Here is a 24210-nt window from a genome sequence, read left to right on the forward strand (position 1 = left end):
CTGGGTTCAGACTAATGTTTTAATTATGCTATGGTCTGTTTCTTTTAATGTGTTGGATATTTTTCTATGAAGCACTTTGTGATTTTATTCTATGAAAGGTGCTATAGTAAATAAAATGTACTTACTTACTTACTTACTTTCTATCGGCACACACTGTACTTGGGGTGATTTTATTTTAGAACTCAATAATTTTGAAGATATTATAATACGATTTGCATAACTAGAGGCATGCCTGACTTGCCTGACCAGCTGACACCCACTGTTCGTGAGGCAGCTGTCATCATCTTTGTCTGTAGTTAAGTCGTATTTTCAATATGGCGACTGCATGAAAAATAAAACCGATGACTAACATTTCAGCTGATACACAACAACTAGCAAAATGAACTGTGAAGCTTGCTTACCATGGCATGTGAAGTGCAACTGTTCAAGATGTCACAAGCAGCTTCTATATGAAACCTGTTTTCACTTTTTTTTGTAAATTCTGGGCTGAAATAAAAAGTTAGACTTAGTTTAAGGTAGTTTTCACGGAGCTCAACATGGTGACAGCGTAGCGGTGATGTCTATCAATTCAATTCAATTCAAAAAACTTTATTTGTCCCCGGGGGGCAATTTAAGGCACGTATGAGCAGCATTGAATACAAAAAAACAGACACCTAAATTATAAGGATTGTAAAAAAGAAAGAAAATAGTTGTACAAAAAACAACACATTTTTTTCTCTGTCATATATATTTCTGGTTTGTGTAATGTTTGTCACAAACTGTCAAATATTAATGCAATTTATTCTTGCAGCAAAAGAAAAGAAAAAAAACCTTTTTCTTCTGTGCTTGTGACTGTGTGCATGCAACCATCACCATCCCTCTTAGAACTCTGGCCTATCTTTTATTGACAGCTAATATCATGTTCTGTAAAAGAGGGCGTGCACACCTAGGTGGGCCAAAAAAAATAAATAAGAGAAAGTAAAAGAAAGATTACACAAAGATATATACAAAGGGACAGGGAAAGAGAAGGAGAGAGAGACCTAAGACACTTAGATGGAGAGGGACCATCTCACCATGAAGCCAAAAAAACCTCTGTGCGGTGATACTAATGATCAAGCAACCCTTAGTGTCCACAATCATTACTGAAGCTTGGGTCGCAGAGGGTTGCCGCCGTGCTGTGTTCTATTTGTGTAACAAGACCACCACTGGTGCAGATGATACCACTTGGGTCAGATCAGCCGAGCGGTTCAGCCCAGCACCCGGGCCGCGAGAGCAGTCAGACCGAAGGACCCAACCCGCTGCGGGAGACCCAGGCCAGGGGACAAGCCAAGGACCCAGACCGGAAGCAAACAGGTACCGCCGGAGCACCCAGGGCGACCCCCAGGTCACCCAGCAGGAGGAAAGGGGGGCGAGGGGGGAGAGATCCCGCAGCCCCCCCAAGGAACACCTCCACAACACCGCCCCCACAGCCCCCCAAGACAGAGCCAAAGGAGCCACCAGGGCCGAGGGGGCCCAGCACCAGGAGCAGACAGCCAGGCAGCCGGGCAGGACCAGGAACAGAGCCCGCCAACCGGCGCGCCGGAGCGCGGGGAGGGCGGAGGCGGCAAAAAAACCCAACAAATTTTACAGGCGACAGTATACCCATATATACACAAACACACACACACACACACACACACACACACACACACACACACACACACACACACACACACACACAGACTAGCTTCTATTATGTCAAAGAGACACTCTTGTCCGGCATCACAGACATTTCCACATTCTAGCAGTTTGAAACTAGTAACAACAAAAGACTTGATTCAGTGTCACAACTTGAGTGATATAGAACATAAATAAAAGTTTAACTCTTTTTGCAACTATTTTTGACCCATCTTTTATCAACAGGGTCACACAAAGTTTCTCAGAAGTCTTAAGGAAAAACTGGTTTGAGGAATATTTGAATCATTATAGATTATAAGTCAGTTTCTGCATGATGCTCCGCTGGATGTGCTGCAGACAGGGCTGAGAGAGTCCTTAACAGTTCATTCAAAGCTCCCCCTAAACTACATTATTCATCCAAAGTATTGTTCTTTGACTATCAGCATATGTTTCAGAATAAGTAGAGACTGATATATTTGTGACAGGCCTGCATCAGTGGATACTACGGGCTCAATATCAGCTGGGATTTATTTTCTGTGTGTGAAATAAAAACACATTCTACAGTTTGATGACAATGTATTGATTTGTTCATCTCTGTCTCTAAAGTGACCTTTGTTTTACTTAAAGGTGGTCTTTCAGAATAAATCACACATTTCACAGCCACAGTTCAGGTTCAATAAGACTGTTTCAGTCATTTATTATTTAAATCCATCTTGCAGGAGCACAATGATGTCTAAGTACCATCAACTTGTGGCGACTTCAAGTGTCTCCTACGACCTTCAGGAGCACCAACACTGAATCGTGCAAACATCAGCAAACTGTGCGGAAAGACCCTCCCGTTTCTTTAGAGGTGAATTGGAGATCGATGAGTGAACTCATTCACCCGCTCACCTTTCCAATCATGCACGAAAGGTTAAGTCAACAGCTGGTGGGATGAGACTCAAATGTCAGAGGTTTAGCTGCAGCCACTGCCTCCTCTACTGTAAACATACTGCTCTATAAAAATACATCTGTGATTTATACGCCTCTATGGCCCATCTGCACTCCTCTTTTGTATTTCCCGTCTGCTGCACAGCAGATATGGTTTACGCACACACTTCCACCCACTGTCAGTCAGATCATCGACTGTAACTCTGCCTCAGTAACCTCGCTTGTTCCCTGGATAATACCTTGTTCTAAGTTTTCATAACGTTGCTGGAGAGGCCTGCAAAACACAAAGATGATTAATTTTATGAAGTTATTTTAAGTACAGTTTATGTTTATTTATTTATTTGCACAATTAAAAGAAAATACACACAAAAAAAGAGCAAAGATAAATAATATACTGTGCAGGAAGAGGCAGAAGAGTGTGTTTGAAGCCTCCACCCAAATAGTGTTCTAATATCAAAAATGTATTAAAAAATACTAAATTGACACATATAAAGAAAATCGTTGATACTAAAAATAAAATAACATAAGAATATATAAAATTAACAATTAAAATAAATACAGTTATTACATCAACAGAATTCAAAAGTACAAAATATGAATATGATGTGTATGGACACCTACTCTATGAGTATGTGGTTGAGCATGATGAGTATAGTTAAGTAACAGTGCATCATTTTTGCTGTTCAAAACATGAAACATTTAGTGTTCGTGTGGTGTAAGAGAGGAATTTGATGAAGAAAGGAAAGAGAGGGGATAGTAGGAAAGAGAAAGGAGGGGAAAAAACAGAAAAGTGAGAAATAAATAAGAATACACTTAAAAAAGGAACATCGAACCATCGACTTAAGATGACACATTTGCACAAACAATTCACAAACAGATCAAATCTCACCCTTTGTAGCTGTCCAGTCCCTTGCCTTTACCCACCTGATTCCCTGCAGCCTCAACACCATACAGTTAGCCCAGACTGTTAGCCTATTAACACAACCCCTATCCCTCTGTCTTTCCCAATCACCATCACTGTTAGTGCTTTTTCCCTTTGTTTTTTAATTGAATTACTTGTTTGTCTTTCCTTTTGATATGTTGTTCCTATTCGTGCCATGTTCTTTTATCTACCCTGTCACTTGGTCACCTCCCTTCTTGTAAAGCACATTTCTTGCACAATATAATAATAATAATAATAATAATAATAATAATAATAATAATACATTTTATTCATAAAAGCGCTTTAAAAGGTTCTCCAAGCGCTTTACAGTAAAATACAATTATACAATAAAAAAGCAAAGAAAAGCAAGGCAGCAAAATAAAACAAAAACAAGAAAAAAAAAATCAATCAATTATAGTTTAAAAGCCTTTCTAAATAGGTGTGTTTTGAGTCCGGATTTGAATTTGGTGAGTGAGGGAGAGAATCTGAGGTGTTGGGGGAGAGAGTTCCAGAGGGTGGGGGCAGCGACAGAGAAGGCCCTGTCCCCCCAGGTTCGGTGCTTGGGTTTGGTGAGAGGGGTGAGGAGGTTGGCGTTGGTGGAGCGGAGGTTGCGGGAGGGATTATATGGCTGCAGAAGGTCGGTGAGGTAGGAGGGAGCTAGGTTATGGAGGGCTTTGTAGGTGATGAGTAGGATCTTGTACTGTATTCTGAAGGGGATGGGAAGCCAATGGAGGTTCTGGAGGACTGGGGTGATGTGGTCTCTGGAGCGGGTATGAGTGAGGAGGCGTGCAGCTGAGTTTTGTATGTATTGTAATTTGTTGAGGAGGGTGTTGGGTGTACCGTAGAGGATGCTATTGCAGTAATCGAGTCTTGAGGTGATGAAGGCGTGGATGAGAGTTTCAGCTGCTGTGAAGGAAAGGGAGGGGCGGAGACGGGTGATGTTTTTGAGGTGGAAGAAAGCAGTTTTTGAAATATTGTAAATGTGTTGTTGAAAGTTAAGTGACTGATCAAAGATGATACCAAGGTTACGGATGTGGGTGGATGCTGAAACAGTGGATTTATCAATAGTGAGTGAGAAGTCTGGGCAGGTGGAAGTGAGGGATTTTGGGCCTATGATGAGAATTTCGGATTTATTACAATTGAGTTTGAGAAAGTTTGTTTGCATCCAGGAGTTTATTTCAGTGAGGCAGTTTGTGAGGGTGTATATAGTGTAGTGTTAACTTTAAAGCCCCCAGAAACTCAAACCCATTATAGCCTTCTTTATTTCAGGATCCATAATGTAGGCTTCCAAAAGTATTAAAAGTGAAGTTGAGTCTAAAACAGAAATACTGTTCTAAACTTTCTAGTAAACCTCCTTTGCGAGGGGCATCCAAGATAATATTGTGTTTACTTCTGATCTCAGAACCCACTGGTATCGTTGGATGACTATTAAGCTGACTTTCCAGGGCTTCTGGTGTCACCAATGCTTAGCAATAAAAGAGATATGGCCAAGAATCTTTCCATGTGGTGGTCATTGTTGACTTACGGTTTGACAAGCTTAGGGCTGGAGTTGAGGGACAGCATGTAAAGACTGATTTATTGTCACGCTTAACCACAGGATTGAACCCAAAAAGGCCAGACTCCAGGATTCAAGAAAATTCCTTTTAATTCAAAAATCTCAAACAATAGCCGGAACGCTGACAAAAAGACAAGACAAACTAACACAGGAGGGAGGTCACACAGGGATTAAACACAGTGAAGACGTGGGGATAACAAGACACAGGTGAGACACATCAGGGCAATCACGAACGCGGGACACAGGAGACTGGGGGTAAAGGGATCTGCAACAAGAGACAAAAGGTAAACAGGATAAAATAAAACAGGAAACACAAGACATGAAACATGAGGAAGGTCAAAACAAACTAGACTACTTCCTAGTCATTACATTTATACTTCTGCAACAAATGTACACCATAGCACAACCCAGAGGAAAATTTTTACTGCTTAAGGCTTTCTCTTCTAAGTCTCCAGAGACAAAATTGAGATTCTCACTTCAGCCTCATTCAAGTTTCAAATTGTTCTCATTAGTTTCTCATTAGTTTCTCCTAAAATTCACTAGGAGAAATAGTTGAGACCATGACGTGAGTCTTCTTTGAGACTAAAATGAGAGCGAGGCTAATTTTCTTCTCTTTTTTAAAATAATTTTTGGCCTTTTTGCCTTTATTTGACAGGACAGCTGAAGAGAGACAGGAAATGTCGGGGGTGGTGAGCGGGGGAAGACTTGCAGGAAATGGTCGACTGACCGGGAATCAAACTGGCGACCCCTGCGAAGAGGACTGTAGCCTCAGTATGTGGGGCCCTTAGACCGTTAGGCCACTAGCGCCCAAAAGAATCCACCCCTTTAATTGTAATAATCGGGCTAAATCTGGTCAGTCCTTTTGGAGCCCATATTTTAAATAAATCGTCTGTCCTGGTATGAAATCTCTATCTTTTGCAATTTCTCTCAAATCTGCTAAATCTTTGTTGTTTTGTTCTCAAACTGTAAAGAAATGACCATATAATGAAGTTAATAAAGAGATCATTTCACATCTAAATAGCTGATCTTGCAAGTGGTTCAAATATTTTAATGAGAATTGTAAGTTTGTGGACAATTACATTGAAATCTTAATTTTGCTGGGCACTCTAAATGTTCATGAGAAGATGAGCTCAGGCTCTTTCTTTGCTCCATCTGAGCTCAACTTGAGACACAAAAACTGAGTCTGATAAAAACAAATGGATGAGGTTAGCTTGAGACAATTGAAAGAGCTCCCTGATTTCTCCACCTGAGCTCAAAAGGAGTCACAACACCTGAGAAACACCTGAGAATCATTTCAGATTTTGATAAGATCTCCTTTTGAACTGAAAGGGAGACTAAGCTGAGACTTTTTGCAACTTTTTTCTGGGGGCAAGAATGAGAAACAGGAGACATAAGCTATAGTCTCATTTTGTTCTCATTGTTGTCTAGGAGACATAAATGAAACACTTTTGAGATCTCGTCTCTAAATTTATTTTCCAATGGGTAAGCTGTAGGTTCACGTACCTCTGTACCTACGCAGAAGCCTAAGTGCATAGCCTGACGTCCATCTTCTTAAAAATGTAACTACTCGTTGAAACAATGCAGACTCCAAGTCCTGTGATTGGACCGCTGGGTAGCATTGCACGGGACATCTTTGTGCACTGATTTAGCAGCATGTCCTGCAATGTCTCCTCTCTTATCTCTTTGCAACAACTGCAGTATGATCCACTGCTGATCAACATTTATCCGCTCCAACTCCAACATAATAAGCTTGCACGATACATAATAAGACGAGCATCGAAATCACACTGCCATCTGGTGTTAAGGCGGAGTATTGCAGAAAGAAGAGGACACTCAAACACACAAGTATGTACTGCTTATAATAGTAGGCCACTTCAGCGTAGCTCCCGTGTAGAGTCAACACAGAAGTATAAAGCAGGCGTCAGAGTAGTTTGTTAACAGTCCTTGCATACAAATGACTGTTTATAGAGACTGACAAAAGCTGAATCATTGCCAAGGTGTGTTCAGACCAAATTATTCGCCTCAGGTGATTTGCCGAGTTTCAGACCATGATGATTTATGGTGCGTTCAGATCAACCTTGAAGTGAATATATGCGCCTAAAAACATTTGATCTGAGAAGTGTCTGTCCTGATTCAAGTGAGACTCTGTTTCATTGAATAAACTCAGTCACACAGAGGCTGCACTCTGACTCACTGGGCTGGTATAAACCTGAAAAGTAGAAGTAGGAGTTAAAGTAGCAAAACTTTGCCAAAGTTTCAACATAGAATGATGCAGATCAGGTCTTCAGTAGGACAAGTCAACAGCTAAAATAATAACATGAATTTCACATGCTTGTGTTGCATCGGTCACCAGGATGAGCCTCTTGTTATGGACTTTCTGCTACGTTAAGTGCACAAAACAAAGCTTGCCTTTGGTCTGAGCAAACCTTCATGTGACAGTAAACAGGATCAGGTGTTGCACTGAAGTTGACACTGCTGCCTCATTTGCCCGTCACACAGACTTTTTCTCCTGCATCATGAAAGAGGTCAATACTGCTATGAACTGATTGAAACATAGACGTATTGTCTCAGTGAAATCACTTGTTTGTTTCTGAAGAGGAGAAAGAAGAGGACGCCAAGTTATGTTGGTAATCATATTGGAAATGCTGATTCAAGTTAATGTTGTTTCTGAAGTTTATCCCCAGACTTCTATGCTTTTTATTTCAAAGGCCGGACAGTGTACTGAGTTGGAAGCTTGGGAAAGAGAGTGGGGAATGGCTTATGGTAACTGGCCACAGGTTGCTGCCTACCAGACCAAAGCCTCTGTATATGGAGCATGCCACTGAAACACAGGCATCATTGATCATTATAGATACAGGCCAAAAGGTGGCAACGTTCAGGCCAGTCTTAAGCCTCCAGGCAAACAGCAACAACTTGCCAACCTGTTAGCGCACTTAGCCATGTTCCTAATTGTACAAATTATTGCATAAAATGATGGACTATTAGAAAATAATAATAATATCCCTGGTTCAGATTTCATGAATAAAGAAATTAGCTATCAAGAAGAAATCCAGTTTTTGAAGCAGGCTGTAGACGTGTTTATCTCTGCTGTAAATATGGCATCAAATAGGGATTCATTGGATTTCGCAACCAGCCTCAAGTGGACACTCCAGGAACTGCAGTTTTTCACACCACTGCATTAGCTTCAATTTTCAACATTGAAGGCTGGTGCTTGGATGAGCTGAGAGTACAAAATTATATCACAATGACGCCAAAATTCAGGGTCATCCCGATAATCCCACAGCCCAATGTTCCCACATTTCCAGGAAATTTTCAAAATTAGGTTTTGTGTTTCTACAATTACCTTCAATTTAAGCCCTATCCTCTCACAAGATTTTTTGGAAGCACTTTATAGTAAATGAATGAATGAAGGAACTAATGAGTAATTTTATTTTGATCAGCAGCAGCAGAAATCGTCGCAATCATTACAAGACAAAATAAAATAGGCTGATCGGAAAGGGTTTCAGCTGAAGCAGAGCTTATAGATGCTGAAATGTGGAAACATAGGATTTCTGGGTGAGTGTGCCTATGTTCCCACAGTCCTGTCTCTTGCCCACAGATCCTATATTCATACACGAAAACAGCAAAATCCAGTGAGTTGGCATGAATGACGTCAGACGTCTGGGTATTGTTTCTGACTCAGACAACTCTAACATTCTGATTCAGGCTGATTGTCACTTGCACGTTTGTTGTGTGCTGAGGCGAGCAGATGTCAAACATAACAGCATCAGCCATCGTGCCTTTCACAGGGAAGTTATTCCTTTAATTTCATTTCCTGTTTTGAATTTCACTCACATATTTGATGATGCTCAATGAGACTTGAAACTTTATTTACATATTTGCATTTTTTTTCTGTTACAAGCAATATTTTCAGAGGCTTTAATTTGTCCTGTTATGGGAGTTTAAACCTAAACGCAATGAATTGTAAAGAGAATCCTGTTAATATGACACTAATGACCCGTGGATCCTACAAATGCTGGGAGAAGACTCCAATGTCCATGTGGAAGAACAAGAACCAATCATTATGCGGCGCACGTGGATACTCGCTGTCCGCCCACTGCTGAGGAAATGGTCTCGAACATCTTAACGACTCATTATAAAAAGGAACAATTAGGTTCAGGACGGCTAGTTTCTGTTGGAACAAATTTTCCATGCCACTTTGGGATATTTTCAGAAAGAAAAAGATCCTACTGTGTCCGTTGTCTGTTGATATAGCAATGTTACCATTATAACCTGTAAAATTGTTCCCACTACACAGTGAGAACGACTCTCTCACTGATATTTAGAGTCACATCTCATGCTTTAATTGGGGCACAACTGAATAAGACTTGTTTTCAACTTTAATTTTAAGAGAAAGAAACACTTTTAACTTACTTCATGTCACAAACAACATCCTACAGATCTATGAGGGCTTTGTAAGTTCACACAGGAAGACAGAGAAACCCTCCACAGACAGTTCTAACAGTCAGAAATCCAGCTTTGTGGGGGCCATAAGATCCACTTTTGTTGAGACTGGATGTGTCTATGCATCTCACATCTCACATTTTACCGTGTAATGTGTTATAAGCATGAAGGCTCTTTATTTCTTAAGCTCATTAAAATGCCTCCTGCTGCCTTTAAAGTGGTGATTAGATTGCCTTCTATGTGGCATGCATAGCTAATCGTTTCCCTTTTTATGGTGTGTCTTGTATTGACCTACCGCGCTGTCTATTGTGTTGTGATTTTTTTAACCCTATACGTATAAACTTTTTTATAACAGAAACCAATCCTCTTTCATTTATTTTTTATACACTTTTTATAGGCCTCTCTTGTCTTTCAAAATCAAGCAGAGACATCGGGGGCAGCTGCACATAGAGGTTTTCATTAGTGCCTCGACGTAGGTCCGGGTTGTGTAACCAATGTGTACTTGGTACGGATTTTTACAATTATAAACCTGAATGTCGTGTTTACAGAAGCACTTATTTATCTGCAGCCTCAAGGCCGACGGAGAGCATGCAAACCTACATATAAACTTACGTAACAAATGGATTATTGCAGGCCTCAGCGGAGGTCCTGTTAATTCTCATTACTTCATCCATAAAGTAAAGAGATAATTAAATGTTTTGTTTGATGGGATCTCTGCAGGAACAGACTGCAGTTGTCCAGGAGACAAACACAGAGTCATACCTTTATGGATGCTGCAGGGGAAAAATGAGCAGACTTTCTTGTGTCTTTATAAAGAAACCATTTATGTCATTTCAGGAGTCTGATGAGCCGACAGATATCATTTCTAGTTTCCATGATGCAAGCCAAACAGAACAAGAAAAGCATGCATACTATGCAGTGTGGTAATGCAAAGATTATTCTCATGCATGTTATTACACATAGCAGCAACTTAGAGCTATGAGGAACTTTTGGTCTGCATCAATTATGGTGCTCTCTGTGGAATAAACTATACTTCTTCTCCCTTTTATTAATTTGTACTGTACAGGTGTTAGCAGTTTTTTTCTCCTCCCATGTATTTTATAATTTCAAAGATTATATGCAGTATAAATAAATCAATAAATAATTAAGGCAGTTTCTATACTGTGTGGTCAATCACTATGTCTGACACAGAGTCCCCAGCAGGATTTCCACACATTACAGCAAATAACTTCTATGCTGATGATGATGAGACTATGCAGTCTTTTGAATAACATGCTAAAAACTCCACACAGGAGCTTTGAATAATGCAAGAATTCTCTGACAGATCACTGACACATCCCTTTTTCTTCTTTTTTAAAGTTACATTTTTGGGCATTTTTGTCTATAGGAAAGCTAGAGAGAGACAGGAAATGTGGGGAGTAGAGAGTAGGGGGAGACATGCCGAAAATGGTATAGGCTGGGAGTCAAATCTGCGACCCGCTAAGTCATTGGCGCCCCGCACTGACACATCCTTGCTCAGATATTCCATAAGCTGAAAGGTTGACAGGTGTTGGCATATTGAAAAGGTGTCTAGCGGTCGAGTCACTCACCATATGTACGGAGGCTATCGTCCTTGGAGTGTAGGTGGCCCAGGTTCAAACCCAACCTGTGGCCCTTTCTCACATGTCATTCCACTCTCTCTCTTCCAGGTGTCCTTTCTTTGAAGTAAAGGAAACTAACTCCAAAAAATCCAAGAAGAACCAGACCTGTATCATTTGTCATTTTACTGATATGCGAGACAACGACAGCACAAATTTGCTCAGAAATGTTCAATAAATCAAACACATAAAACACAATTTAAGCATTAAAAACAGTTTAAAAACAGACCAGTCAGGGCCTTGAAATGTGATGTGCCGTGCAAATAAGCTGACAGCAGGAATGTTACATGTAAGCAATGATGAGACAAAAAAGGAACATGCTGCATGCAAAGAAGTGACATAGTTCAAGTGAAACAGACAGCAAACTACTAGTCTTGTGGTGCATATGTGTATTGTCCTGTAGACCCACTGACAGCCATCCAGTTCACCTAAAGACGCACCACTGCTATACATATTGCCTTGAGGAGTATTTCAATCTGAACCTGCATTCCACAAGGTTTATTTATTCATTTAATAGGACACCACTGTTTTCTTTAGATGCATGATTTTGACATACTGAGGGAGAAAAGCTGCAGTTGCATTACACGATGAATAGGAGTGAGTTTCGAACATGCCGCGGTGTGTGAAGGGGGTCCAAACCGTAAGACTCCACTCTGACAGCGGGCTTGATAAATGTCCTCTGATATATTCTGGGCCTCCCACATGATCCTTGCTCCCTGGTTCCCTCTTTGTACAAATCATAAATTATTAAACTAGACTTTCAACATATTTCACATAAAATGTGTAATGATGAGATTCACAGCTTCTTGTTAACAAATCAAAAGTAACTCTCTGGACCTTCACTTTGCATCAATTTGGGACCTTATTTCTTTGCTTATCCTGCCACATATGACTCAAGAATCACTGTCAGGGAAAATGAAAAGTAAGGCTGCTTTTGCACGCTTTGTTGCTTTGTTTTACACCAACCTAGTGGTTATGGTTACAGGAATAAAAAAAGACTATTGGGGTAGACTGTCTTATCCCCAGCGGCCTTGCCTGCATTTGTGGGTCTTAATGAGGCACCAGGATTTATTTCAGTCTGTTGCACAACCATCACAGAACTCCACACATTAGCTTTACGTCAAAGACATTCTGTTTCACAAAAGAAGTCACTCCTTCATTAGATAATTTATTCTCAAGGATAAATTTAACAATGTGGAACCTGAGGGAGAGTCATACTGAAACTCAATCCTGTGAATAAAAGGGGAAACAACGTGTAAATGATGCAGACCTACTTCTCTGGCGACTGGAGCCACAGCACGCATTCCCATGATTCCTGGGCCCAGACACACTGTCCACAGTTAGGACGGCGAAGAGTCTTCATGTTCTGACGCTGATGAGACAAACCAAGCCTGGAGCTATAATAACATCAGGACGTCTGCCGTGAACGTCTTCAAAAACAGGAGATGAGGGTAAACGCAGTTCATTCCGGCGTGAAGAGAGACATCCGCTATGCTGTCCTTGACCCCCCCCAGGACTAAACAAGACTGTACCAGAGTGGTATTGTGTGAAGGAGGGGGGTTAAAAATCAGTCACATAACAGGGTTAGTGGTGCTGAGATGGTCAACAGAAGCCCACGGCAGGAGAATTGTTCTTAGCTGGGGTTCTGATGGGGAGATCAGGCGAGACTAACAGAGGGATACATTAGAAAACTTCATTACAGCACTAAGCCCGGTCAACCGGCCAACAGGAAACTTTAAGGAGGGGGGCCCCAGTTTGAACAATCTGCTACAAGGGCCATCGGAAATGAAAGAGAGCAGAAGTGGACCATGAACACAATGTGAACACAATAAAGATAACTCTCCTCACTATCAGCACATGGATCAGATGAGCTGAGGAGCTGCCGGATACCCTCGGACAGTTGGCAATTATATGCCTTCGCAATGGAAACTGTAATAAGCAATTAACATTGTTACAGCTCACTTGGAAATTGAAGCGCTGATGTAAAGAAGTGCAGGACAAATGTGCAGCAGAGAAGAGAGCAGGGATGGAAGCTGTGTGAGAAGAGATAGAACATGCAGGCGGGTTACTGTAAGCTGAAATACAATACACGAAAGGTGTTCTTGTTGTTTATTATCTTCAAAATTATGTAAGGATGAAGTTTGGCATTGTTGTTGTGTCCTAATGAAATGATTGTATGGCCATATAGCAAGTTTGGAAGCAAGTATTAGTGCAACACAAAGGTTAACCCACACATGTTTATGGAAACCTGAAACCTGTCGTGCAGAAACAATTAAAATGTGTCTTTCAATGAACTTTTGGAATAACAAGCATCACAGGGAAGGGCCCAATCTAATTCTACTCTCTTTAGTTTGTCTGTTTTTGTAGGGAAAAAAAGAGAATGAATCAGAGGATATTTTTACAGCCACAGAAAAATGTCCCATGCTGATCTTTAATGGGATTCAAACAGGAACGTTAAAGGGGAAGCTAATCCAAATTACAAGATATGAATGTCTTCTCACTTTTTTCTCGTGGAATCCTTGGAGACAAATTCAGGGGGTTCAGCCGTCATTCGGTGAAATCAATGCAGAGTATTAGGGACATTGTTTCCGGCAAGAAGTGTTTTCTAACACAAGAGAGAGTAAAAGATGAAGCCAATGCAGAAACATGAGCCTGCATTCTTACTTTTGGCCAGTGGGGGGCAAAATGAGTTGGACTGTATAGAAGTCTATGAGAAAACAATCAAACCTGTCATCTGGTTTATTATCTAATTGAACATTATCTTAATGATTTTATGGATCTGGATGTTCATTTAGGGTATTATGATCCCATTTAGAGGACATGGACAGCCAAGAAGTCCATGCTACAAGATGCTACAACATTAATCTGCAAAAGGTCGTGTTCAGTGTTTGGTTGTAGGAAAAGAAACTTTGGTACTTTGGGCAGGCTTTTTTTAAAGTTATTCTATATTATTGAAAGCTTTTTTCTACTCTTCTGAAGTTAGCTTTCCAATTTACATTCCAGTTTGAGCAAATCAAAGATGTACTTTGTCATGCATGGCGTCTAACTAAAGAGAATTAGGTAAATTTCCCTGCTGTGAACACCATGGACTAAATTCAATTTTGCAAAAACATCTAAACCAACTTTAAAATGCTCTTACTGATAGGGACTTCAGTAAACAGGCATAGTCAATGCGAATCAGACTCAACTTCATAAAGATGCAGATACATGGGGAAGACACACACACACACTTAATACATCTTTAAGGGATAATTATAGATCAAAATTAACACCTTGTGGTTTGAAATTGGCTTCACATGAAACATTGAACCTAAATAAATCAAGCTCAGGGGTTTCTTTGAGTAAACAACCTCAGATAAACAATTTAAGCAGTTCATCATTACACCAGGCTGTGCAGAGAAACACAAACAGCATTCCAATGTGTTGGTCAATGCATTCCTTACCACATTAAATGGAGCCTTGCAATCTAAAAGCCTGTTTAGAAATGCATTAAAAAATCCAGATGCTATTTCTTTATATAGATCATTTTAAATGTGTCTCTTTCAATGCAATCTGACAAGAAACACTGCATATTGTGTCACTCACTTCATGTATTCTGTGTCATTTCACACACTTGTATCTATTTATTTGGACCGTGTCACTCCACGGACTCTCTCTGAATCTTGCAGTTGTGATTTGTGAGAGTTCATGTAAACAAAGCTGCTGAAACACGTGGCTCAGCTAAGAGTGTGAAAATGTGGAGGGTGTGTATGATAAGGGGAGCAGGGCTGCACACTGTAAAAAATATATGTATCCATCAGAGCGAGTTTCAAGTAAGACTTAGATAATAAAAAAGAATACTGCAAATAACTGAGGTGAGTCTGTATTGTTTTGATACTTATCATTTTTAAAAGGCTTTTTAAGTGACAAAAACTTAATTGTGGTTTTACTTAAATTGCAATTAAAACTGGAAATTGTAAGTACCCTATATTTTCTAATTCTAAATGCTTGTTATTTATGTCATGGGTTACAGGGCAAACATATTTTGTCTGAGGGGAAACCTTGTATTCGACTTACACCAAATGACTTTTCAAGGTGTTTAATTTTTTGCAGTGTTCGCATTACGCACACCCTGTCTGAAATATGATTCGGCTTTAAAAAGCCCTCCAACAGCACTCACAAGTCAGAACGCAGCTTGCTCCCCCTGTCTGCGCATCAGGTAGCTCCATATACGGATCGTGAGGCACTTCACAGCCCCTCTGGCACTGTATCTACTCGGGCGCACAGAGGGGCAGTGCCATGCACACTCCTGACTACGCGCTGCTCCTGAGTGGAGGGAACCAGTCTCTGGTTTTCAGCCCCACCGATGACCTGAAAATGGGGACTCATGGAAACGACACCGTCCCCCCAAACGGGTCTGATCCTTTTGCGCGGAACGAGGAGGTCGCCCAAATAGAGATTCTGGTCCTGAGCATCACTTTCGTGGTTGCTGTGATTGGGAACGTGAGCGTCCTGCTTGCAATGTACAACACCAAGAAGAAGATGTCGCGGATGCACCTCTTCATCAAACACCTGAGCCTGGCTGACCTGGTGGTCGCCTTCTTCCAGGTGCTGCCGCAGCTCTGCTGGGAGGTCACCTTCCGCTTCTACGGTCCAGACTTTCTCTGCAGGATCGTCAAACACCTCCAGGTGATGGGGATGTTTGCGTCCACCTACATGATGGTGATGATGACCCTGGACCGTTACATCGCCATATGCCACCCTCTGAAAACCCTGCACCAGCCCACCAGGCGCTCCTACATCATGATCGTCTCCACGTGGATGTGCAGCCTGCTCCTCAGCAGCCCGCAGTTTTTCATCTTCTCCCTCAGCGAGATCAAGAACGGCTCGGAGGTGTACGACTGCTGGGCGCACTTTATCGAGCCGTGGGGCGCCAAGGCGTACATCACCTGGATCACTGTGGGCATCTTCCTCGTGCCAGTTGTCATTCTCATGATGTGTTACGGCTTTATCTGCCACAGCATATGGAAAAATATCAAATACAAGAAAAGGAAAACGACAGGTGGTGCCGCAGCTAAAAACGGACTAATTGGGAAGAATTCAGTCAGCAGCGTTACAACCATCTCCAGAGCCAAACTGAGGACTGTTAAAATGACTTTTGTGATAGTTTTGGCTTACATTGTTTGCTGGGCGCCGTTTTTCATCGTTCAGATGTGGTCTGTGTGGGATGAAAACTTCCAGTGGGCTGGTGAGTGCACAGGAATGCCTTCATTATCACGAAAATTGAAGTTGTCACAGCTCTATGAAGAATGTGGCAGGCAGACGAAAAACATCTTGTAACTAATAACAGGAGAGGAGAAGCACTTGATGGCATGCCCTAAATTAAAAACGCATCGTGCGTAAACATTCCAAGTGCTCACAGCTTTTACGCACGGAAATATTTGGCACACATACCCAAAATATGCGCATCGTATTAGTAAAATAAAACATGACACATTTAAATTGATCTTTTGTTTGCATGCAATTTAATGCAAGATAGGTACAACTGCAGAATAATGAATCTTCAATGTTTAACATAATTGGATGATAAACTGTATATCTTGCTTGAAATATGAACCTCTGGACAAAAATGATGTTTCTGAGGGTTAACAATTCACTTCCATCAGGTTGCTTCTTGAACTTCCTCTGTTGGAGTCGACATGCCAGCAGTCAGAATTCTTTGGTGATATCATGAAAACAACATTTAATCCAAACAGGCTTAAAATAATCTGATTAGCAAAGGGAAATCACTTTTTGAACTTTGAGTTTGGCCAGATTTTCTCCTCTTTACAGACTAAATAGTTTTCAAATTTCAACACCAGATTAATCGCATTAGCCAGGCATTTCTGCAGCCTGGCCTGTACCAGATGTTTTGCAGATTGATCATCCTTTTTCCTCTTTGCTCTCTCTGTCCTCCAGATTCTGAGAACACAGCAGTGACTCTGTCTGCGCTGCTTGCCAGTCTCAACAGCTGCTGCAACCCGTGGATATACATGATCTTCAGCGGTCACCTCCTCCAGGATTTCGTGCACTGCTTCTCCTGCTGCCTCAGATTGAACCCCGACTACAAGAAGGAGGACTCAGACAGCAGCCTCCGCAGGACAACGCTGCTGACAAAGATGACTAATCGAAGCCCGACGGGGAGTACAGGCAACTGGAGAGAGTTTGACAATTCACCCAAGTCCTCTATTCAGGCTGACTGATCGCACAGCCAGGCAACTTCGTTTACAGGGGTGGGGAAGAATAATGCAAGGGGCATCAATGTTAACATGCAGGTTTAACATATTTTAACTTTGGGTGAGAGGGACAGGTTCTTAAGTGCAACCAAAACTTGAAAAATACAATCAGTTTGCATGAGAAAACAGACACCAGAGAAAAGGAATGTGGTGAAGACTGCATCTTTCCAAAAGGGACAGAAGAAATGGACTCATTATGTGTGTTTTGTTGGATTGTGTGCAAAGACAAGTTTTTAAAAATATCCTCAGAAACAAATCTTCTAAAAAACAGTTAGAAAGGATGGGAAACTGCAACGTTTACTTAATATCTATGATGTTTTTCTTGTTTATAAAGGCTCTGAGTGATGACAGCGACAGCTTTTGTTGAATTTTGTTCTCACACTTGAAAATTCAACAGTCTTAAGCAGTAAGAACTGACTCTCTTAGAGGCCCTACGTGATTCTTTTCAATGTTATTCACAGAAAGTCCTTCTTCCAGGAATACGGATGCTTTTCACAGTGGTTTTGTCTCCCTGCAGTGTCGCTGCACACCTTTTCCCGTAAAAGTATCTACAAAGGAAAGAAAAATCAGCAGCTCGATGGAGTGCTGTGGTGAAAGGAACTCTTCCAGACCGCATGGCTCTCAGAAACTGAGGCAGCACCTCATCCTTTGTGCAAAGCTTTTCCTTGTTGTTGTTGTTTTTATCAAAACCAGATTTTAATGGCTTATATTAGAAAAAAAACACATTCCCTTTTGCCTCTTACAAAAAAGTATGTGAATCAAAAAGGGATAAAGCTACATACATTAACACAAGTCTTTCTTCATCCACTGTCTTTCTATTGATTTATGTTACAGCAGGCGGTCCTTTGTGTGGACTCCTAAAGAGACGTTTTCTCTCGCTTAAAAATAGCTGGAAGCTCACCTATACACAGGCACATATGCACACATCTAGACGGGGGGGTTCATCAGAGTAAGATTACCCACAGCTGGAAGAGTCCACCTACAAACCCGAACCCAGGATTCCCCCCCTACCCCAAAATGTTCGGGAGAAGCTCACACATTCCACTCACACTACGTCAACACACTTCCTCTTTTTTTTCTCTGACATCCTGCACTGCTGTGGGGGGTCTGTTGTTGTGCAGCTTGTTTGCGCTGCAGACAAAACATTTGCTTCACATAGCGTACATGCAGCACATGAATGTTTCCCATGACTGTCTTTACGGCCCCACAGGAACATTGTATATTATATCAAAGCATTTCTGTTTGTATATTTGTACATAAAAGCGGCTTAAATATGTGTAAATAGAAGTAATATATGTAAATCTGTTCAACATTATTCCTGTTTGTCTGTACCGGCTTGTGCACATTAAAAATAACCTCTATAAATATATGTTGAAATATACATGTTGATGCACTGAACGCTACACTGGCTCTGTCCTGTTTTCACAGCCACAGCTCATTTCACTGTTTATGCTTCATTCAGTTGCTGCACAACCATAGAAATCTCTGGTGTTATTGTTGCTTAAGATTGATTGAGCAATTTTGAGCTTATGGTGTATCTCCAGCCAATCTAAGCTGAAAAAATCTGCCAAAATCAAGGATTAAGCAACAGTGGAACAAAGACGTTGGATAAATAAGAGAGATCTAGTCATCAAAGTGTCCGTCAAATCAACACTGAGAAAAGGTCATGTAAATAACTTCCCACAGAGGAAACCTACCTGTTTCTTTATATAGACCAAGTGTTGTTCTTTTTAAAGTGCATGCTGATTAAAGAAGTGTTGCTCAATTAAAGGGTCACTTCAGACATATTATTGAATTAGAAGAGTCCACAGCTCAAACATTTAAGGTACAGTGTGTAGTATTTAGGAGAAAGGATTTGGTAGAAATGGAATATAATATTCATAAGTATGTTTAAATAATGGATAATCACCTCAGTATAAAAATCATGTTTGGGGTGACGTTGGCCTGGCAGTTTTAGCGCCCGCCCCATGCACAGAGGCTATAGTCCTCATCGCAGCGGCCACTGGTTCGACTCCCAGCCTCAACCAGTTGCTGCATGTCTTCCCCTGCTCTCTACTCCCCATATTTCCTGTCTCTCTTCAGCTGTCCAATCAAAAGAGGCAAAAATGCTCCACCCAAAAAATATATTAAAATAATAAAATAAAATAGTTATGTTTTTGTTAAAGTGATATTTCAGCTTTTATGAAGTGGGGTCGTATCAGTTACATTACACTAGTGCTCCTGCTAGCCACAATGAGTGCCGGTGAGCTCTTCCCCTTTAATGAGAAAATTCCCAGATGACCGGCAGGCAAGCTGGGCTGCAATTCTCTGCAGACATGGTCCAGGCACTCATCACGGTGCAATTGCATGCACTGTCTGTGACGGTTCTCAGTCATCCAGGTCATGGTAATCCAAAGCTTGATCCGTAAGGGAACTGGACTGGTAGAAATTCTTGAAGACGTTTGTTAGTGGCTTATATCTTCGAGCTCTTCCCCAGTCTGGTCAGAACTGAAGAAGCCTTTTGGAGGAGAGGTGAAACGTCTTCAAGAATTTCTACCAGTCCGGTTGCCTTATGGATCAAACTTTGGAATTGCATGCACTACTAGAAAAAATTGCAGCTACTTGACTATGCGGTCAGAAACCCCCTTTCTTTTGGTACTATTTTCGGATGCACCTCGCAGACCGGTGTTCTTCCGCTGCATGAGCACAAGACATGCCGATGTAATGTAACTCATACGACCCCCACTTTAAAAACACTGAAATATCCCTTTAACTTCGAATGAGCCTTTTGAATCTAGGTTGGAGCTGGTCCCTTTCCATGGTGGCCGCTGGTTCGACAGTTGTACCACAACCCTTTGCTGCATGTCTTCCCCTGCTCTTTACTCCCCACGTTTTCTGTCTCTCTTAAGATGTCCTATCAATAAAGGCAAAAATGCACTAAAAATAAGCATGTATGACGCTACAGCTACTAATTAGTTAGTATAACTTAGCATGGTGACCTGGAACACGGGGAAACAGCTAACCTGGCTTCACAAAAGTCGAAACTCACTAATAAGATTGGACTAGCACTGTGTATTTATTGAAAAAGAGGAACCATAAGGGCCTGTGTCCATTAACACTGTTTATTGGGCTGACTGCACTTATTTTACAGTTAAAACCACTAAACTCAAGGTTTTCAGTGCACAGCTTCCCAAACAAAATCGCCCTTATTGTCAGCTTTTATTTCCCTATACTCTCTCAGCCCTCTCCTGCAGTGGTCAGACTCTATAACCGATAACAATTACAACACCAAAACGGACTCAAGTGCAATATTTCCCCAATCTATTTATTAACGTGCAATAACTTCTTCATCTCAGTTCATCCTTCTCTTCTTACATGTGCAATACGTCTTTCTACCCATCTTCCCAGTTCTGTTCTGTACATTGCTCATACCTAGGCTACAAGTCTGTGCACATTTTCACCACGTCATTGGTTTTGGAAATATTAGTAAATGTACTTATTTAGTTGTGTATATACTTTGTGTATATATGTTGTAAGATATGCTTGTTTTTACTTCTTTAATTTTAATTGCTAATAACTTTTTAATAATTGCTATTTTATAGGCTCTTGTTTGCTTTATACTGTTTTGCACTGTCTGCTTTGCTGCTGTAACACTTAAATTTCCCTGTTGTGGGACAAATAAAGGATATCTTATCTTATCCTGTCTCTCAGTTGAAGTCATTTGGAACACCGCTGGGCTCAACAATGTCATTTCTGGACCAATCAAAATCAAGAAGGGGCGGGACTTCTGACATCATTGTTGTTAACAGCAATCTGCCTGAACTGAGGAGAATCAGATCATGCTTTTCGAGGTACAATTTCCAGGTGCTAATGCTGCCTCATGAATTCTGTTCATCAACTGTTTCTACACTTGTTTAAAAAAAACACATTGCATAAATGCAAATATGACGCACACAGAGCATTTCTAAACAGGCTTAATAGTCACTACTAATGGGAAGTGGAAGTGCCGTGGGACCACTTTCGTAACCAGTAAACGTTGGTGAGAGGAGCTCTTAAATTCAGGTTATGAGCGCTGCCAGCACACAAAAAAAGGTGTTAATGGACACAGGCCCTAAACCTGTCAGGGGAAAGTTTTAAGGGGATGTTGTAATTTGGGCTTTATCTTGGCAGGGTGGCTTGGGGAGGTGTTGTAACATCAGCTTGAGAGGTACTATAGCAACCAGAGAAGGTTATATAAGGATGATGGGGTTTGGGGGGTCTATATGCTAAGATCCCTACCATTGAATCACGGATGTTGGTGTTTTTAATCCAACTTTCACTTCAAAGAGTGTGGCTTGTTTCCTGTAATATTTCTCAACAAGAAACTCTTCTTCCCAGAAACAACCTCTCTGTTTCTCTGGAGAATCTGCAGAGCACACAGTCGACGGAGTTCTCTGAGACATTTTCTTTGGCTGAAACTAGTTCCAAAGTAAAGTGGTTACAACAAGGCGAGCTATTTATCACCAGTGACGCTGACACTTTTTCCTTGAGAGACGTGTTGCTGTAACATGTTTCGATCCCGCTGTTTTTCCACACTTGAGCACTGCAGACATTAACCTCTGCTCTCTCAATGTGAAGTATAAAGCAAACAAAGACTGATACACCACAGCCTGGGAAGACAAAGAGTGACAAACTGTTTCCATGACTTGAAAGATCAGTCCCTTTATTCATCCTTTAGACTCCACCAAGAATGCAACTTAATTACATCAGATTTTAATGATATCATTGTCTAATTGAGTTTTTGCATTCCTCTCTTTGTTGCAAAAATGTGTTACACCTCTTATAAAATCATAGCAGTGTAATGTAATAATGCAGTGATGTTTTTTCCACATATTCTACATTATAATGAGTGATTATACAGCTTATTCTAACAGTGCACATTGCTCTGAAAAAGCTGAGATCTGCCACATTTGAAGGTTTCCCTCCTTGTTACTTAAACCTCTCATCCCTGCTGCTGCTCTTCTGGGGCTCAGCTTATCTCTGAACATCTGACCTTATAACAAGAGTCTGGTAGTCATATCAGAGAGACTTATGGGAGGGGAAGTCCTTCAGGAAATTATATTAGTCCCTCAAATGAGGAGGAGAAAGGAAAACCCTGCCATAAAGGATGGAGGTGGTCATGGTCAGCAATAAAAAGGGGAATAAAACAAACATCAGGCAATCCCGGCTGGTATCAACTGGGATTATGAAGCCATGTCTCTACTTAAGGCGGTATGTGAAGAGTATCGCTATGCATCTAATGCATGTATCTCAAATCCCAAGTGTAGATCCTGCATCTTGTTAAGCTTGCCAATCATGAAGTACCACCAGTATGAAAGGCTGACCATGCTAACATGATCCCAGCTAAGGTCGCCTGAGTCTAGAACAAGCAAAAGCTGCAAGCAGAGATCAGATTTCTCCAGAGAGCTTGAAACAACTATAGCTCTGAGTTTGCAGGAAGACAAGACAGATCTTGATGAAAATAACGCTGGAATAAAAGAGGCTCTTTGTCCCAGTTTAGCTCTACCTCCAGGTTATTAAAACAAACTATACCGAAGTACATTTCTGTGTCTAAATCGTATCAAATCTGTCAGAAGAGACGTCTTTTAAATCCTGCATTGCTGTAATCAGAGTTGATATGGTAGATAAAAAGAACAAAATCAGATAATCTCAGTCTTTAGCCTCTTGCTCACCTCTTCTCTGCTGCTCGTGAGACAAATGGAGTGAGACGGATGCATTTGTCACAGAAGGGTCTGTACAGTAGCTGACAAGGGCAAACCTGCTGCAATGGCTCAGGAGATTCCATTAGGAGAAATGGGTTGCACGTTGAAAACATCATCTGTTGCTCAGAAGTCGTTTCTCTCCAAAAATATGATTCTGTTCTGTCACATTCAGGGACAAGGTAGCATTTTTTCTGTTCAAGTGACGAATGTGTCATTGCACAGCCATCAGAAACACTCAGCTCCAGCAGCGTTTAATGTGTTTTTGCACGCTTATCAGTAAATTCTTAAAGTCGAGAACCCCCATCAGTTTTTGAGGAGGAAGTGTGAAGCCCATAGATGGTGGAAGTTACAAGGCACCTACCTGTCAGTCAAATCATCCATGCCTCTTATAAATAACTCTCAGTCTCAAATTCCCCCCAAAAGTTGGACATTTAAATATGGAAGGGGTTTTCCTTGGCTTTCGAAGACCCCAAATTGGACACTCAAGGAACTGCAGACCTTTTGCACTTTCACATAAGCAGGAACCTCCAGTGTTGAAAATAGTTACTGTAATTCTGGCTCCTCAGTGACCCAGATCATTTGATTCAGCTCAGCGATAAGAGTCGGCTCTTACGGCTCCCAAAGGACTCCTCAAATTTAATTTTGCCTGTGTGTGTGTGTTTAGGTGTATTTGTAGATGTATTTATGTGCACTTATGTGTGTCTATTGTGTGTGCGCATGCTTGCGTGCTTGCGTGTGTGCGTGTGTGTGTGTGTGTGTGGATGTGCGTGTGTGCCTGTTTGTATGTACATGGGGGCGCCCTTCCTTCTTTTTTTCTTCTTCTCTCTCTACTTTAATTAATTTTTTTTTCTTCCAATTGCTACTATCATATTATTATATTATGTTATTGTTATTGTTATTATTATTATCTCACAGCAGTCATCTGAACTTTGTTGAAATGCCTTCATGAAAATCTCTAATAAAAAGAAAATTTTAAAAACAATTTAATTTTGCCTTTTTCTTCATCAACCATTTGTGGCATTGTTTTTGACTTAACTGATATGTGTGCATGTATCAAGCGGCAACCTCCAGCCATGAGAATTGAAGCTAATGCGGAAGTGTTACAAACTGCAGT

General features: G+C 41.1%; 1 protein-coding gene across 1 annotated transcript; it reads left to right on the forward strand.

Moving 5' to 3' along the window:
- The first annotated feature begins 15278 nt into the window (after positions 1–15278).
- avpr1aa (arginine vasopressin receptor 1Aa) lies at positions 15279–18774 on the forward strand. The gene is made up of 2 exons (XM_034684930.1): positions 15279–16349; positions 17060–18774. The coding sequence occupies exons 1-2, from the start codon at positions 15401–15403 to the stop codon at positions 17341–17343; spliced, it is 1233 nt and encodes a 410-aa protein (XP_034540821.1). The 5' UTR covers positions 15279–15400; the 3' UTR covers positions 17344–18774.
- The last annotated feature ends 5436 nt before the right edge of the window (positions 18775–24210 follow it).

Source organism: Notolabrus celidotus, chromosome 6 (genome assembly GCF_009762535.1).
Source record: "Notolabrus celidotus isolate fNotCel1 chromosome 6, fNotCel1.pri, whole genome shotgun sequence".
NCBI lineage: Eukaryota > Metazoa > Chordata > Actinopteri > Labriformes > Labridae > Notolabrus > Notolabrus celidotus.

Bases quoted from the DNA above. Each gene is read 5' to 3' on its own strand.
- avpr1aa (XM_034684930.1), top strand. From the start codon at position 15,401: ATGCACACTCCTGACTACGCGCTGCTCCTGAGTGGAGGGAACCAGTCT. The intron at 16,350-17,059 runs GTGAGTGCACAG...TCTGTCCTCCAG, and splicing joins TGAAAACTTCCAGTGGGCTG to ATTCTGAGAACACAGCAGTG.